Source organism: Acanthochromis polyacanthus, chromosome 22 (assembly GCF_021347895.1).
Source record: "Acanthochromis polyacanthus isolate Apoly-LR-REF ecotype Palm Island chromosome 22, KAUST_Apoly_ChrSc, whole genome shotgun sequence".
Taxonomy (NCBI): Eukaryota; Metazoa; Chordata; class Actinopteri; family Pomacentridae; genus Acanthochromis; species Acanthochromis polyacanthus.
Window position 1 is genome coordinate 26,958,006 of NC_067134.1, and position 17,547 is coordinate 26,975,552.

At 40.3% G+C, this 17,547-nt stretch overlaps 1 protein-coding gene and 1 long non-coding RNA gene across 5 annotated transcripts in view; one reads left to right on the plus strand and one right to left on the minus strand.

Annotated features, from left to right (window-relative positions):
- The window catches only part of LOC110966759 (sodium-driven chloride bicarbonate exchanger-like), a 52,462-nt gene extending 35,756 nt beyond the window's left edge, over positions 1–16,706 (plus strand). For all 4 annotated transcript variants that reach the window (XM_051943294.1, XM_051943295.1, XM_051943297.1 and 1 more), the window contains 15 exons: positions 2,277–2,451; positions 3,114–3,247; positions 3,412–3,657; positions 5,023–5,128; positions 6,348–6,509; positions 7,812–7,925; positions 8,417–8,578; positions 9,397–9,648; positions 10,975–11,043; positions 11,162–11,335; positions 11,422–11,544; positions 11,635–11,699; positions 11,928–12,041; positions 12,331–12,368; positions 14,094–16,706. In XM_051943294.1, coding sequence (XP_051799254.1) covers positions 2,277–2,451; positions 3,114–3,247; positions 3,412–3,657; positions 5,023–5,128; positions 6,348–6,509; positions 7,812–7,925; positions 8,417–8,578; positions 9,397–9,648; positions 10,975–11,043; positions 11,162–11,335; positions 11,422–11,544; positions 11,635–11,699; positions 11,928–12,041; positions 12,331–12,343 — 1,909 coding nt within the window. In that variant the 3' untranslated portion in view covers positions 12,344–12,368; positions 14,094–16,706. The remainder of the gene's footprint in view (positions 1–2,276; positions 2,452–3,113; positions 3,248–3,411; positions 3,658–5,022; positions 5,129–6,347; positions 6,510–7,811; positions 7,926–8,416; positions 8,579–9,396; positions 9,649–10,974; positions 11,044–11,161; positions 11,336–11,421; positions 11,545–11,634; positions 11,700–11,927; positions 12,042–12,330; positions 12,369–14,093) is intronic.
- The window catches only part of LOC127532183 (uncharacterized), an 809,822-nt gene continuing 792,383 nt past the window's right edge, over positions 109–17,547 (minus strand). The window contains exon 3 of the long non-coding RNA XR_007939572.1: positions 109–552. This is a non-coding gene — a long non-coding RNA (uncharacterized LOC127532183). The remainder of the gene's footprint in view (positions 553–17,547) is intronic.

The following is a 17,547-nucleotide window of genomic DNA, read 5'->3' on the forward strand; positions in this document are numbered from 1 at the left end:
CACTTTGCCACTTGAGTATCCTCACGCACAGATAAAGCACCCGGCATCTCACATTGCATGTACAGGAGGTCCTCGACTTAAAGTTCCGTTCCTACGGTGTGATAGCCTAGCCGTGCTAGACCCATGTTCTGAAGGCACAAGGGTCTAGGGCCGCTCGACAGGGAGGGAGGCGGGCTAAAAGGTTGTCTTTCAAATCACTCTGCAGCAATTGGGTAGGTATACAACCAATCAGCGCAACGAATAGGTTGACGGAGTTCCGAGAGCACCGGAGAATTGTGGCTAAGTCCCATTAGCTTCCCAACCAGCGGAGCCAACTGGTATATTAAGGATTTGCCATATCCCGTCGGCATAAGTCCAAATACGTCTTTCTTCTCAATCAAACCCTTCAGTGCCGTCCTTTGTTTATCTTTCAAGTTGAATTTTAGCTTCAAATCTTTAAGGGCTGTGGTCAAAGCCGAGTCCAAAGATAACTGTTTATTGTGCGCCGGTTGTTTCTGTCAGAATCGTCACGCCTCTGTCGTCACTTAGTTATGCCCGCCTTCTGACTCTACACTTCATGGTGATTGGTCCGGCCAGTTTTAGGAGCATCCAGCCTCGAGCCTTATGGAGGGTAACTAGACCCACCCTGGCAGAGAATTAAATTCGTTGCCGTGGGTTGTCTAGCGCGGCTAGGCTAACGGTGTGACGTAAGTAAGTCGCAACGCCAGTGAGAATGTAAACAAAGCCGTTACGTGCATCACGATAGCAATCCAGTTATATATTTGTACAACTACAGTCATGAAAACAGTCATTAGCTCACACTGAAACACAACTCAGGAGGAAAATACCGGCGAAAATGTAAACTGTAAATCTGATTTATGCGTGGGAGCCGTAATGACGTTAATGAATGTAGCGTAATCCAATATGGCGGCAAATTTAAACAAAGCCGTGGCTATTGTTCATTCGGTATTCATCAGAGACAATCTAGACAATTCCATGTTTTCCATAAAAACTGACACTTTTATCCATGTGCTAACATAACTGCACAAGGGTTTTCTAATCATCAATGAGCCTTTCAACACCGTTAGCTAACACAATGTAGCATTAGAACACAGGAGTGATGGTTGCTGGAAATGTTCCTCTGTACCCCTATGGAGATATTCCATTAAACATTTCCAGCTAGAATAGTCATTTAGCACATTAACAATGTCCAGACTGGATTTATCATTCATTTAATGTCATCTTTATTGAAAAAAAAACTGCTTTTCTTTCAAAAATAAGGACATTTCTCCATGACGTCAAACTTTTGAACGGTATGTAGTTCCTTTCTCTCTGTCTTTGATAACATACCTAACAGACTAAAAGCACCCATCCTCCGTAATGTCATTTTCACATTAATTACGGGGTGTAAACATAAAGTATGATTTCTCAAGACAAACCTACAAAAGGGATTGAACATGAAAAAGTATCACGTTGTCATCGCCTATAATCTCCTGACTACAGTGGGATTCTTGCACCCCAGCTTGAAACAATGAAGCGATAGCACGGCGCACAGAGGGGTTTAGTGTTCGTCTCGGTGGTTTAATAGCAGGAGGAGTGAGTGATGTGTTGCTGCTGAGCTGCGGTATGCGGCGGTACAGACTCTTATCCCAGCTAAGTTTGGCTGGAAGCCCGGCCTCGGCTATCAAACTCTCTCTCTCCTCCCTCCCCGTCCCTCCACCGCCACCCCCTTCTGGGACATGGCATGGCTGCCTACCACCCGGACTGAAATAAGCACGTCGGCCCCCCCCACTGTTGCCATAGCAACCACCTCCAGCTATCTCCCCGCTGTCCCGGTGTGCTACGGCACGAAAACTGCTCACTCGCTGCAGGAGAGAGTCATGCGAAGACAGAGTCGACACACACACATCCACGAAGCAGGCTCAGCGTGGGGGCACTTTGTCTCTTTTCCAATATTTTGTCCTGCGGTGCACATGAGTAATATTGTAAATGTACTGGAAATCATTGAGCTAGTGCTCTCAATAGTCCCACACAGTACTCAAACATTTGTCCAGCAGTGAAGAATGAAGTGCCATCGTGCATTCTTACATCTGTCCATTCAGTAGAAAATGACTGATGTTTAGCTTATTTTAGCATAAAGACAGAAACAAGGAGAAAAACCTTAATTCTACTCATTATGCAGGATTTGATTTGGTTGTCTGGCAAAGACTCCAGGAAGTCACTGCTGAAAATGTTTGCTTCCATATCACCCTGCGTATTCGACCTTATGCTCACATGCAGCTCTTGTTTCACCACAGGTTGTTTGGCGGGTTGATCCTGGACATCAAGCGAAAGGCTCCTCCCTATCTTTCCGACTACACGGACGCCCTCAGTCTCCAGTGTCTGGCCTCCTTCCTCTTCCTCTACTGCGCCTGCATGTCGCCTGTCATCACCTTTGGCGGACTCCTGGGTGAGGCAACAGAGGGACGAGTGGTAAGAAGCAAAGTCTTTCTTGCTCCACGGAGCCTCTATTATCACCCCTAAATGGTTGTCTGTGAGTCACTGTACGCTCAAGATCATTTAATCTATAAGAGACTGAGACTGGGATTGTTTATCTTGGGAAGAAATGGCTTAGAACACCTTACTCAAAGGCACCTTGAAACTAGTTTCTGACTGAAGATAAACATTCAGTCTGGGAACATGGGGACAGCCTGCTTTGAATTTCTGATGTGACTCCATTTAGATTCATAAATGCATTCAGTAGCAACTGATCCAGTGCAATAGGTTATTCACTGTTTTTAGCCGTGCAGAGCTTTCGTGACAGCAGTCTGTCGGTTGGTTCAGACTGAAATATGTCGACATAACTCACGGCAAGGGTGTGCTACTTAGAGATGCTATTGAAGAAATGCTAGCATGCTAACACACTGAACTAATATGGCGACCATGATGAACACTACACCAATACACATCCACACATCCACATGTTGGCATTGTTGTAGCCATGCTAGCATTAGCATTTAGCCATAATACAGCCTCACAGAGTCTCCAGCATGAATGAAGATGTGCCATCTTGTTAGAATTTAAAGAAGAGTGAAATTAAACCAACCTGAACTCTCAAAAAGCAACATGTCTGACTCTATTTCTTGTTTTTCCAGAGCGCTATTGAATCCTTGTTTGGGGCTTCCATGACGGGAATAGCCTACTCCCTTTTTGCCGGTCAGCCCCTCACCATCCTGGGCAGCACGGGGCCCGTTCTCGTCTTTGAGAAAATCCTTTTCAAGTTCTGCAAGTAGGTTGTATTCTTGAGTGCAACTTGGTGCTTTTTTAACCCTCTGGTGCACAGCATGTTGTGCATCAGAGGGTCAAAGCAGAGTAGATGGTAGAGGCATGTGTTTTTCGTGGTTCAGCAGGAACATCATATCCTTCTCTGTGTTTTCGTCCTGCGTCTGTCAGGGAATATGGCCTCTCCTACCTCTCCCTGAGGGCCTGCATTGGCCTGTGGACGGCCTTCTTCTGTCTGCTGCTGGTGGCCACGGACGCCAGCTCGCTCGTCTGCTACATCACACGCTTCACCGAGGAAGCTTTTGCTGCGCTGATCTGCATCATCTTCATCTACGAGGCCCTGGAGAAGCTCTTTCATCTCGGGGTGCACTATCCCATCAACAAACACAACAATCTTCAGAAACTCACACAGTACTCGTAAGTGCGTTTTTGTTCGGGCGTTATCCCTCACGACTTTGTGACTGGTGGTTGAGAAAACAAGCGAGATAGATGGAAGAGATTCATTCATCGCCTTGGGGAAATTCAATAAATTTTTAAAAATGTTAGTAAACAAAAACTACATGCAGACACTTAACTCTATAGAGCCTAGCGTAGCGCCGGCATTACCATTGAGTATTGATTTTTGATTGGCGGTAGATTTGAAACCAGATAAGGTTGATCGATCATTCTTTCTGCTTTTAAAATCTGGGGAGTTAGACTAAAATTTCACACGTAAAAAAGTTGCCTCTTTTCTGTGGTAGGAGGGTGGATTGTAAAGTTTTCTTTTTCCTGTTTTTTTTTTTTTTTTTTACGGAATTGAGCATGACCTTAGACCTTAGACTTACACAAACTTTATTAATCCCCAGAGGGAAATTCTGTCGTCGGATATTCACCAACAAGGGGGTAAACAACAAGACAGCACAGCTTTGTTATTATTGTTCAAGCAAAAATACCAAATATCCTCTGGTTCTCCAAGTTAATTAAAGGTGAAGACGTGTCAGTTTATCATATTATCCATGTTATTTAATGACCATCTTTGATTGTGGTTTCTGAAAAAGCACTAATAATTGTAATAAAGGTTGTTTAAAATGTCTGTTTATGGCATTTTGTGCTGGTGCGGGTGTCGTAGTTGCAGCCCGTGTGCGTTTGCCCACGCGTGCTCTAGTGTTTTGCTGCGTCATGAAACGACAGATGGTGCAGCGGTGGTACATCAGACGCGCCGTCCACTTTTTCAGTGATGGTTTATTGTGTATAATCCCATGTTGAGTGTGTCAGGAGGACCGTGCCTCATCCTGCCACATAAGCTGGCGAGTGGCGACGTCGAGCCAACAGCTCCTTCTGTGGTTTTCTGTTCTGGTGGAGTGGACAGCAGGGGATGCTGACATTTAGTTTTGCAAAATGCCAGCAGAATAAGTCACTTCATGCTGATGACTTAACATTTCAGAAGCGGTGTGTTATTTGATATGGATGCAACTAATGATTATTTCTCATTTTATTACCGATTAGTCGGTTCGTTATCTCCACTTATTATATAGGAATAACCAGCCCCTGAGCTTGAACATTACTCCAATACTATAACTTGTCATCGTGTAACATGCAGTAATTGTATAGTGTTTGATCTGCAAAGCATTTCTAAATATACATGTTTCACACATAGACTTAAGTTTTTAAGAGTTAAATCAGACCAGAGAGATAATTTAAGAACTGCATAACGAGTGACTCAATATTTGTGTTCTTTGTCAGTATATTCTTCTTGTTCTGTTGTATTTACTTCAGCAAACTAACTGAATTTATCTTCATTAGATGTGCATGTGTGGAGCCCAGAAACCCGAGCAATGAAACGCTACGTTTCTGGGAGGAGAGAAACATCACAGCATCGGAGGTGAACTGGACCATGCTGGAGGTCAAGGTAAGGAATCCTTGTCAGTTGGAGGGAATAGTAGCCAAACGTCTGTGTGTTCTGCATCAAAAATTACACAGAAATGACTTTTGAAATAGCAGTCATAGCAGCCTTTTATTCATGTGCTAACATAAGAGCACAAGGGTTTTCTAATCAATTAGATGTCCTTGAAAAGGAAAAGAAGCAAATTCCATAAACATCCGAGAAATTGGAACCATGAAATTTGAGCATGAGGTCTTCAGATATTTTATACTCTTTTTAAAGAAACTAAAGTTGTGTAATGAGTGAAGTGGAGTAAACATTGCATTCTCTAAGTATGCAATGTTTTATAACATAAGTTTAAAGTGTTTGTAGTTAGATTCACCCACAGGTATTGTACACTGCCGCTCAAAAGTTTGCGATCACCAAGACAATTTGATGTTTTCCAGTAGAACTCCCACTTTTATCCATGTGCTAACATAACTGCACAAGGGTTTTCTAATCATCAATGAGCCTTTCAGCACCATTAGCTAACACAATGTAGCATTAGAACACAGGAGTGATGGTTGCTGGAAATGTTCCTCTGTACCCCTATGGAGATATTCCATTAAACATTTCCTGATAGAATAGTCATTTACCACATTAACAATGTCTACACTGGATTTATCATTCAGTTAATGTTATCTTCATTGAAAAAATATGCTTTTCTTTCAAAAATAAGGACATTTCTAAGTGACCCCAAGCTTTGGAACGGTAGTGTAGATAGTTGGGGTTGTTTCTTGAGGTCTTTGGCTCCGTGTTGCATCTGACCCTCAGCCTACGCTTAGCTTAGTCAAAAAGTGTCATAAGTCTAGGCGTGGATTAAAGAACATGGGCAGGATTCCACAGGATTTAGCTGTGCAGAATGAGCGTGGAGATGCAGTATCACAAATCACACTCGCTGCAGCATCACACCTACACAGGCCTGTCAGACGTACTGTAGCGGATGTTTGGAGGTAGGATCACGTGAGGCTACTGGGACTGTATGCAAAAGGATGAGTCATGTCTTACAGAGGTGGTGAAGAAAATCAGTAGTAAATGTACTCGCATGACAATATCCAGACTTCACTAATTCATCGCTGACATCCATCGTCACCGTCATCTCCACCGTCGCTGTGTTTACTGGCGTCGTTATCCCTGTTCTCTCTCTGCTCATCACCCCCATTATCATCTTCATCATCATCATCATCATGTCTCCTGGGGCCAGTAGGAGTGCGAGATGTTGCACGGGGATTTTGAGGGCAGCGCATGTGGCCCTCATGGCCCCTACATTCCCGACGTCCTCTTCTGGTGCGTGGTCCTCTTCTTCTCCACCGTCTTCATGTCGGCTTTCCTCAAGGAGTTTAAGACCAGCCGCTACTTCCCCACCAGGGTATGCACACCTACTTTTTTTTTAAATTATTTACCATGTTTGTAAACCCTTTTGAGGACATTACTTCTTGACAAGTGTAGGGCAGCTGTGAAACTGAATTTACTTAATCACTTTTATGCTTCATTTGCTATTTATTTTGCAACGGGAGTGAAATTACAGTCGTTCTGCCTCCTTGTGTGTCAGTTTAGATTATGCCGCCATCTACTGGCTGTTTCGGGACACAGCAAAACTGCTGCAGTCTGCGTGGCCTGTTCTATGTGTGCAATTTCTATGGCTTATCATTGAGATGACATTTATGAGCGTAATGTGTGGCGTGATGCTGACACGTTCATCTATAATATACCAGCGCCACCTCGTGGTCGTGAATATTTCATTGTGGCTGTGCAGCAGTGAGATGTAAAAAGTCAGACACGAAATCTGCACAGTACACCGATCGCTCCCAGATAATTTTGTCGAACAGAGCCAGACATTTGTAGACGTGTAGTCAGACTCGAACAGGGGTGTCATTTTAATTCAGGTTCCACATTCACCAGTAAAATCACAGCATAATAACCTGTAAATAACAACAACTCCAAATATTTCCTTTGTTTTAGTGAAAAAAGAACGCTCTGAAAATGTTCGTATTTAAGAAATTATCTTTTTACAAAACATCATGAACAACCTGAAATTTCCTTAGACAAATAAGTGCAATTTCAGCAATATGATGCCCCAGTTTATCATTTACACGTCACAACAGTGTCAACAAAGAAACACAACATCTAGTCATCTGGAACTGAATGATGTAATATTTTACGTTAGGATCAAAACAATATAAATCAGACAAAAAAAACCCAGCAAAATCAAGACAATATATTCCAAAAACGAGATGCAAAATAACAAAAATGAGACAAGCGACACAAAACAAAACAAAAACGAGACGAAAAATAAGACAAAAAAGAATTGAAGTTCAATTTAATCTCCTCTATTCTATTCTGTTCTATATTTGTACCCTTTAAAACACTAGCTAAACAGTTTACATGAACCAGATTCTGATACTTTTGAAACAAAATAGAATACATAGTCAAAGAAATTTAACTTTAATTTCTTGCTTTTTATGATTTATGAGCCCACAGTGAGAAACAATGTGACAGGAGCAAATAAACATCCCAAACATCTTTTAGTTCAGAGGGTCAACTCTGGGGAGAAACAGCCTAGTTCAGTGTCTTTTGTCTGACTGGGCAGCTTTAGAGGCATTTTACATGCATAAGAAGCCGACCTAAAGTATGTAACTGTCTAAAGAGTGTTTGCTTCTGTTCTCTCCAGGTTCGCTCCATCATCAGCGACTTTGCCGTCTTTATCACCATCCTGACTATGGTGCTCATAGATTATGCCTTGGGGATCCCCTCACCTAAATTACAGGTTCCCAGCAAGTTTAAAGTAAGTCCACATGTGAAAAAGCTGCTGTAGGTATCTGCTTTCTACACACCATCACTGTGTACTGCCTATAGTGTTGATTAATGTTATTTAAATGGTGATTTTTTTGAAGTGTAAACTTGTCACATGTCAAAGTGGGTGGTTGTTTTATGGAAATCTTGCAAGATATAAGGAAAAAAAACACTTGGACAACATTCTGTGCAACACTGCTTCACTTTCATAGTTGGATCCTTTTAACGTTTTACCAACAACTAGACAAAATTAACCTTAAATCAGAATTGCCAAATTAGTTTCTAAGTCTAAGTACATTTTTTTAAACTTCATTTTTTAAAAATTCTATGCTTTCTTTTCGGAGTAAAATGAGATATTAACATGCGTAACTTCTAATAAAAAAATGGAAAAATGAAGGTGCATAGTTTCTGCAGTGTTTTAACATTTTCAAACCATTCCTATCATCTTTGTGAATATCTTTTTTTTATTTTAACTCCGTTCAGCCAACCAGAGATGATCGTGGCTGGGTCATAAACCCCGTGGGGCCTAATCCCTGGTGGACCACCATCATCACTTTCATTCCTGCTCTGCTCTGCACCATCCTCATCTTCATGGACCAGCAGATCACAGCCGTCATCATCAACAGGAAGGAGCACAAGCTGAAGGTATTTCACGCGCTAAACGTTAAATTCCTACAGATTTCAGGACTGCTGTTCTGTTTTTGACCCTGACCTTTGTTTTTCCCCAAAGCAGGATTACAAAAGTATGGAGTCACAGGAGTGCCAAATCAAAATATAAATAAATAAATAAATAAATGTGGAAATATAAAGAGAAATAAATAAATAAATAAATAAAAGGAAAAAACAGAAAAGGTAAAAGCAAAGATAAAATTTTCGTTTTTATTTATTTATTTATTTATTTATTTCTCATTATATTTCTACATTAATTAATTTGTTTATTTATTTATTTCTTTGTATTTCCACATTTATTTATTTATTTATTTCTCTTTATATTTCCACATTTATTTATTTATTTATTTCTCTTTATATTTCCACATTTATTTATTTATTTATTTATTTATTTATTTATTTCTCTTTATATTTCCACATTTATTTATTTATTTATATTTGTATTTCAACATTTATTTATTTATTTCTCTTTATATTTCCACATTTATTTATTTATTTCTCTTTATATTTCCACATTTATTTATTTATTTATTTCTCTTTATATTTCCACATGTATTTATTTATTTATTTATATTTGTATTTCAACATTTATTTATTTATTTATTTATTTCTCTTTATATTTCCACATTTATTTATTTATTTTGCTTTATATTTCCACATTTATTTATTTATTTCTCTTTGTATTTCCACATTTATTTATTTTTTATTTATATTTTGATTTGGCACTCCTGTGACTCCATACAAAAGCTCCCCTTCAGAACTCGTTAATCTATAATTCACTGTTGCCCCTGCAGAAAGGCTGTGGATACCACCTGGACCTGTTTGTGGTGGGGGTCATGCTGGGAGTGTGCTCGGTGATGGGCCTCCCGTGGTTCGTGGCGGCCACCGTGCTCTCCATCTCGCACGTCAACAGCCTGAAGCTGGAGTCGGAGTGCTCGGCCCCCGGGGAGCAGCCCAAGTTCCTGGGCATCCGAGAGCAGCGCTTCACCGGCCTCATGATCTTCACCCTGATGGGCTGCTCCGTCTTCATGACCTCCGTGTTGAAGGTGGGCGGTCAGCACCCACGCGGACACGAGAATCACGGCGAGCGGTGTTCACGTGTTGGAGAGCTGAGCTGAGCGGAGAGATTTTTATTTAGAATATGTAACGTCCAGTACCAAGAAAACAAGGAGTTAAGCTAATGTATACACGTGCATACAAATACATACACCCCCTGTCAAAAGTTTTAGGACGGTTTCTCATTCAAATGAATGAGAAAGCGTCCTAAAACTTTTGACAGGGGGTGTATATACCAAACAAAATCATAAAGCAAAATAAATATTCGGCACTTCTGGACTAGGTATTCGAAAAGGAGTGAGAGGAAGTAAGCAAACATTTATTTAATCCCACCCCTTTTCTATAAATTATTGATTGATGTTTTTTTAAGTTTCTTATATATTATGCAATTTTTATGCCATATTCAAGTACTGTTTATACATGTAAGATACACTACCACAAAATATATCATTTCAAAGATAAAATCACATGAAGTCTGTTACTATTCCACCACCCTAAACCGATGAACTTTTAGCTGTTTGGCTTTCAGAGATTTTCATTTAGTCATTTTTACTTCAACACTATTATTTAAGAATTTGTTTTTGTCTTACTTGTGTGGTAACGAGCTCAGTTTCTTAGATATGGAGGGAAATGTCAAATATTTAAAGTTCTAGGAAACAGGAAGTGTTATTTTTAAACTATTTTGTCGGTAGCTTGAATCTCACTGACGGCAGATAGTTTCTTTCAGCTCTTGTGAATTTTACAGCCTTTAAAAAAATATTTTTATGATATATTATTTTTATGGTGACATGTGGTGTTGGAGACTCTGATTCTGGTGTAAACTTACTTTCAACAAAATGTGTAATTTCTACATTTTGTCTTTGTAGGGCAGTAGAGCTTAATTAATGTTTCCACTGTGGCCTTGTGTTTGTCTCCTGCATTTCATTTTTAATTTTTAATTTTAATTTAATTTATTTTAATTTTTAATTTAATTTAAAAAAATTAAAAAATTAAATTAAATTAAAATTAAAAAATTAGAACACAGGAGTGATGGTTGCTGGAAATGTTCCTCTGTACCCCTATGGAGATATTCCATTAAACATTTACACCTAGAATAGTCATTTATCACATTAACAATGTCTACACTGGATTTATCATTCATTTAATGCTATCTTCACTGAAAAAAATGCTTTTTTTTTCAAAAATAAGGACATTAAGTGACCCCAAGCTTTTGAACAGTGTATATATCCTCCACCAAAGACAGAATAAAGAGGAAAATAGCAATAAATGCTAAAAAAAAAATACTTACACTAATAGAATTTCCTGTCTGTCTCCAGTTCATCCCCATGCCTGTGCTGTATGGAGTCTTTCTCTACATGGGGGCATCCTCACTTAGAGGGATTCAGGTGAGTTTGACCACAACCAGCTCGCATTTTATTAGCGTTATTTGATATTAGCAATACCAAACAATCAAGAAAAGAGTTGGGTACGAGTTCGTAAATGTGTGCCTGTTTGTGCCTGCAGTTCTTTGACCGGCTGAAGTTGTTTGGCATGCCGGCCAAACATCAGCCAGACTTCATCTACCTTCGCCACGTCCCGCTGAGAAAAGTGCACCTCTTCACCATCGTCCAGCTCAGCTGCTTGGTCCTGCTGTGGGTCATCAAGACGTCCAAGGCGGCCATCGTTTTCCCCATGATGGTAATTCCAGTGTGTTGTGTACGCATGTGTGTTCACCTACTTAACAGATACGGTTGGTTGGTGTGAATCTGTTTCTGTGCCTCCAGGTTTTGGCCCTGGTGTTCATCCGTAAGCTGCTGGACTTCATCTTCACCAAGAGAGAGCTGAGCTGGCTGGATGACCTGATGCCAGAGTGGAAGAAGAAGAAACTGGAGGACGCTGCGCAAGAGGTTCAGCGATAGAACACAGCTCAGATGGCCACAGGGGTCTTTAAATGTCTGCAGCTGCAAATGATATTCTGTTTTGTTCTCTTTCTTCAGGAGGAACACAGTATTATTGCAGAGGAGGAAGGCATTGTTCAGGTGCCACTAGAGGGACATTACAAGTAAGTTATTTAGATTTAAAGATTAAAAAATAAGGACATTTCTAAGTGACCCCATGCTTTTGAACAGTAGTGTATGTCATCCACTGTCACTATATTGATATATATATGAATATTTAATTATTTTACTGCATCGTTTTATAACTTCATCAGTATTCTAATGCCAGATACAGACTCGTGTACTCATACGCATTTAAATAATGCTCTTTTCTCTGTATTGTGTGTCTGAAGGAGTGACCCAGCCACAGTGAACATCACTGATGAAATGTCCAAAGGATCTTTTGGGAGTGTTTGGAAGAATGTCAACCCTGCTGAGAGCGCGAAAAAGGAACCAAGCGCGAAAAGGTGAGCCTCACATCCACATTACTCAGATATCAGTGTCCCAAACAACGCTTTACATGTTGATTCTAAAGTGTGTTTCTGCAGCATCGAAACTCTTTTTTTAAAAGGGTGTTAAAGCAGCAGTGGCGGGTGTTTGTTATTGAAATGTTATGGTACATTTACTTCACATTGTTCCAGGAAACTCAAGAGCTAGTATGTTTATTGAAGAGCAGCCCTGCCCTCGCAGGTTTCCCGCTGAGTAGACTAACATAGTATCTCCTGCTTGCCTCTCTCGCTCCATCCCACCCCTAAGCTCCCCTTCCTAACCTCTCAGAAGCTGATATCCCAAAGGTAAGCTGTTCCCAGCAGTTCCTTTCAGCATGAACATTCTCTTGTCCTGTGTGTTTGCTGCTAACTGTAACTGCACGTTGAAAATGACATCGACCTGGCTGCATGCTGTGATTTGGTTGATGGGACCTGAATAAAGTGACGAATCAGTTATAAATGGACTGACAACACGGCATGGTCTGGATGGATGTGCATGTTCATTCAGAGACATATTTTATGATGTCAAACTCATCTACGTTCAGACTGCAGGGCTTAATGCTCAATTTCGATTTCTTTGTGAAATCCGATTTTTTTGCGAGTTCGTTCACATTTCCAATTAAATGCGACTTGTATGTGATCTCCTGTGTGAACCTCACACGACCCAAAAGTGTCCCTCATGCGCACAAGAGGACACAACAACGACACACAGAGAGCGTGTTCAGTGTTTACGGAAGTAAACATGGACGCTAACAGCATATTTATAACTTAATCGTTTTAAGGAGAAGGTCAAGAAGGAAGAGAGCCAGGATTTTGGCCCTGGTGTTTTGTGGGGCAGTGGCAGCAACGTCTGTCCAGAGAACTGTGTGGGTGTAGAGTCGCAGCCAGGAGTGGTGAGATAGCGATGTGAGAGGCTTCACAGATGTGGACTTCATTCAAAAGTTTCCAATGACAAGGGTGACCTTTATGTACATACACCCCCTGTCAGAAGTTTTAGGACACTGTCTCATTCAAATAAAGTACAACCTGTCCTACCACTTTTGACAGGGGGTGTATTTCATCATATGGATGTGATCAGGGCAGGACTCTGATCATACATGTAAAGTTTCAGGCAGATTGGAGCATGTTCAGAGCATTTACACAGCATTTGAAATTTCATGGCGAAGGATCAAAATTCCAGAGGCCGCCACGGACACGCCCTTTGACTTTGGAAAAAGATTTTAATAACTTTGGATCATTAAGGCCTCCTGTATGTACTGGCCCAATTTGAGGTGAATTGGAGTTTCCCCCAAGGAGGAGTTCACTCTCGAATAAAATGAAAAATGGGCAAAATCTGTCATTCAGCGCAAAATAGCTCACTTCCTGTTGGGTTTGGAATGTGGCTGTCACTGACTTTTTTGTTCAGCCTGATGTGCTGCATATGTGTACCACATTTGGTAGATACACCCCCTGTCAAAAGTTGTAGGACAGGTTCTACTTTATTTGAATGAGAAAGTGTCCTAAAACTTTTGACAGGGGGTGTACATATGTGAGCGCCTCTTTTTGACACTCTCACGGCAAGACACACGTCTTCAGCAGCCCGAAGACGTGTTTTGCTTGAACGCAGAATAGTGACGTTTGTCATGTACCAATGACGTATAGGTCGGATAAATGCGACCTGGCCGTTCAGACTGAAGTCGCATGGCAGAAGATCCGATACGTATCGGAATTAGGACCACATATCCAAGTGGCCTGGGTCGCATTTGAAAAAATCGGATCTGTGTCGTTCAGACTGTCATGAAAAGATCAGATACAGGTCGCATAGGGGCAAAAAAATCGGATTCGGGTCACTTGAGCCTGCAGTGTGAACGTAGCCTTAGTTCAGGTTCCACGTAACTTTTAACTTTATGAGACATCGTGCTCATAAAGTTAAAAGTTATCTGACGTTCAGATGTCTCAGACTTGCATGGGTGCATGGCAGTCAGCATCAGTGTCCGTCATTTTTCTCTGTTTCTACATTCACTTTGATTTATCCTCCTTTTTCCTCTGCAGTTGTCCCAGAGGCGAAAAGCGACACAAGCGACGGAGGCATGAGAAGAGCTTGGACAGGGAGACTAGTTTGTGATGACACATACTGGTGGAGCCACTGTGCTGTCAATCAGTAGGTCAAAAAAAACAGAAAACAACTATACCGTGCCACACTCAACCACCTTTGTACTGTGCTACACTGTGTTTTTTCGTCATGTAGGTCTGTGTGCAAGTTGTGTAAAACAAAGCAACATTTTGTTAGAAACAGTAGAGGAAAGCGAGACACGTCGGTGTTCTTTTTCTATGTATGTCAGTGTTCGGTGGTACCAGCAGCAGAAGGAAGCCAGAATTCAGAATTACGTGACACCCGCAGTAACCACTGTGTCGATGGGCCAATTCAGTAACAATTTTAAACGATTTTTAAACTTTATTTGTATTTTGTATGTTTTTATATTTTTCCAACAACGACCGCGAGTTGTCCTTTTAAAAAGCTGCCGCAGCAAACCGCAAACGCGTGGATTTTATGTGGGTCATTTAATGCCGCTGTTGAATTTAGCACACATCACAATAGACAAACTGAAAGAGTAGATATTTGCCACGACTAATCTGTTTCACTGGTATCTTAAAGAGTTGGCTATATAGCGAATCTAGTAAATTTTTGACCGTAACAAATATACGTTTTCTATATTCTGTATATGTAAATGTTTGTGTGACGGTGACCACTCATATCACTCCACAGTCTTCTCCATTGCTGTTTTACACATAAACCTGTCTCTTCTTTGGCTTTGTGGGAAATAAGAATATTTGCTTTGCTGCTGAGAACTCGATGAGGAGACTCCAATGTCACGTCTGTACGCTAAATATGAACCTAAAGCAGGGGTGTCAAACTCATCTTCATTCAGGGGTCATAATTAGTCCAATTTGATCCCAAGTAACCACTAAAATCACAGCATAATAACCGGCAAATAAACACAACTCCAGTTTTTTCCTTTGTTTTAGTGCAAAAAAGTCCATTCTGAAATTATTCACATTTAAGCAGTTATCTTGTTGCAAAACATTATGAACAAAATGAAATTTGTTAAGAAAAATGAGTCCAATTTCAGCAATATTAACCTTCAGTTTATCATTCACATAAAGTATATTATAAAAATGAGACACAAAGTGACAAAAAATGAGACAATCGACAAAAACAAGTTTAAAAAAATGACACAAATGAGACAAAAAATGACAAAATGAGAAACAAAACGACAACAACATGAGACAAACGCCAAAATCAGACAAAAAACCCACCAAAAACAAGACAAAATATTACAAAAATGAGACACAAAATGAGAAAAGAACAATCTAGTATTTTACTTTATGATCAAAACAACTTGTCATGGTCTATAAATTATTTTAAATTTATACTTTTACTAATTTACAATCTGCAGTTAATGTCTTCGCTTTCATTATTACACTTTGAGGGCCAGATTTTACCATCTGGAGGGCCGGTTTTGGCCGGCGGGCCGCATGTTTGACACCCCTGACCTAAAGCCAGCAGCTAGTTAGCTTAGCTTAGCTTAGCTTAGCACATGGACTGAAGTGAAACAGCAAGCCTGATTCTAGTCAACAGTCAATGAAAAAAACACTAAATCTCACTAATTAACACTTTGTATGTTCGTTTTTTAAAATTCATACGAAAGCAAAGTTTAGAATCGACATGTTTGTGGTCTTAATATTTCTTGCTTGCTTCATATATATCGCACAGATACAAGAGACATATCTTGCAAAGAGAGAAAATAATCTTATTTTCCCAGTATTCCTTTTGATTAAAGTATTTTTTGGGGGGGGGAGGGGCAGCTTTTTGGTAAATTACTTCATTTTCAAACTAGCATTAGCATGGCAGCATAGTTCAGGAACTCTCGGCATCTCTGGCTGCTTGGCCTTGGCTTTTTAAGAAACTCCTCAAACTTGCAAAATGCAGAACTCTTGGGCGACTGTACAGAAAGCTCCGTGTTTTCCACGTGCGTGCTCTCCGTCATCTCGTCAGTAAGTGTCATCCATGGACATGTGATCTCCTCTCCAAATGACCCACGGTGTGTTAGCATCCGAAGCTAATTTTTTTTGTTGTTGTTGAAAAAACAAACAAACACCTGCATAAAGGGTGAAACAGCCTCGTCTGTCTTGCTGCAGGACCATGGTTACTTCTAGAGATGCAATAATACCTTTTTTCTGGGAAGGGCAACATGTAATAAACGGTAAAGAGTCTTAACAATGTATAGTACATAGTATATTTTATTCATGTAAAATGTTACTAATATATTACTAACATGAGTCGGTGTTGAATTCAGGTTTTTGTTGTAGATGTTCTTTTTCCCATTGTCTAATTGATGGTTCTTAGTTGATTAGAGAAATTAATAATGGGTCAAAATTATATTGATATCAAATAATTTGACCACTTCTGTGTGGAATTCTGCCTTAAATTTGGTAGTAATAGCTGTACACTTTGGGTTTAATATTTTAAGTCACCTGTATAGAAAACTCATCAGTTCGGACCTGTTGTTCAATTGTGATTTGTTTCAGGAGAATGAGAGAGAGCGAGAGAGAGAGAGAGAGAGAGAGAGAGAGAGCATAAATAAAGATATTAAACTGCTGAAATGATGCTGTGCTTTATTTTTTTCCTCTCCGTGTCCTCAGGGAGGTCAGAGGTCAGCTGGTGAGCAGCACCTCAAGGACATTTGAGTGTGTTTTCAGTGTGATGCCGTGTTGTGTTGCCTCAGAGTAACTCTGCACAGCCTTTTCCCAAGTCCAGTGACTTCCTGTCCTCCACCTTCGACCTCCAGAGCTCCGTGTCTTCGGCTTCATGGAGGATGGAGAGCAGGGAGAACCCTTCACCGCCCTCAGGCTGCAGCTCTGTCTCAGTAAATATGACCTCAGTTAAGACCCTCAGCTACCCCACACTAACTTTATCTTGGTATTTTGTAATTGATATGCATTTACCTATGGGTGAACATCGCGACATATACACCCTCTGTCAAAAGTTTTAGGACGCTTTGTCATTCATTTGAATGAGAAAGCGTCCTAAAACTTCTGACAGGAGGTGTATATTCCCAAGTATTTTTCTTGCACTTATGTTTTAAAACATTTCATACTTAGAGAATGCATTTTTACTCAATTTGCATTCATGAGACAGCTTTAGTTTCTTGAAAAATTGTATTTTGAGATGACCGTAAAATTCGTTCCAGAACTGGAGAACATTTGGGCTCCAACCTTTTTGAAAAACAGACCTTCTCTGCTGTTTATTAGGTCATCAGGGGCGTGGGACAAGAGAAAAATGGCATTTTAGGGAGAACTCCAGACTTATTTGGTATTTTAAAGATATTTTCAAACATTCTTTTCTCCTAGTTTGTTTAGATTTGGTCTCAGAAAAAATCATTTAAAGGTTTTGGACTTTTGCTTCAACGAAACACATGGGAGGTGTCGCTTCAGATTCTGGTTG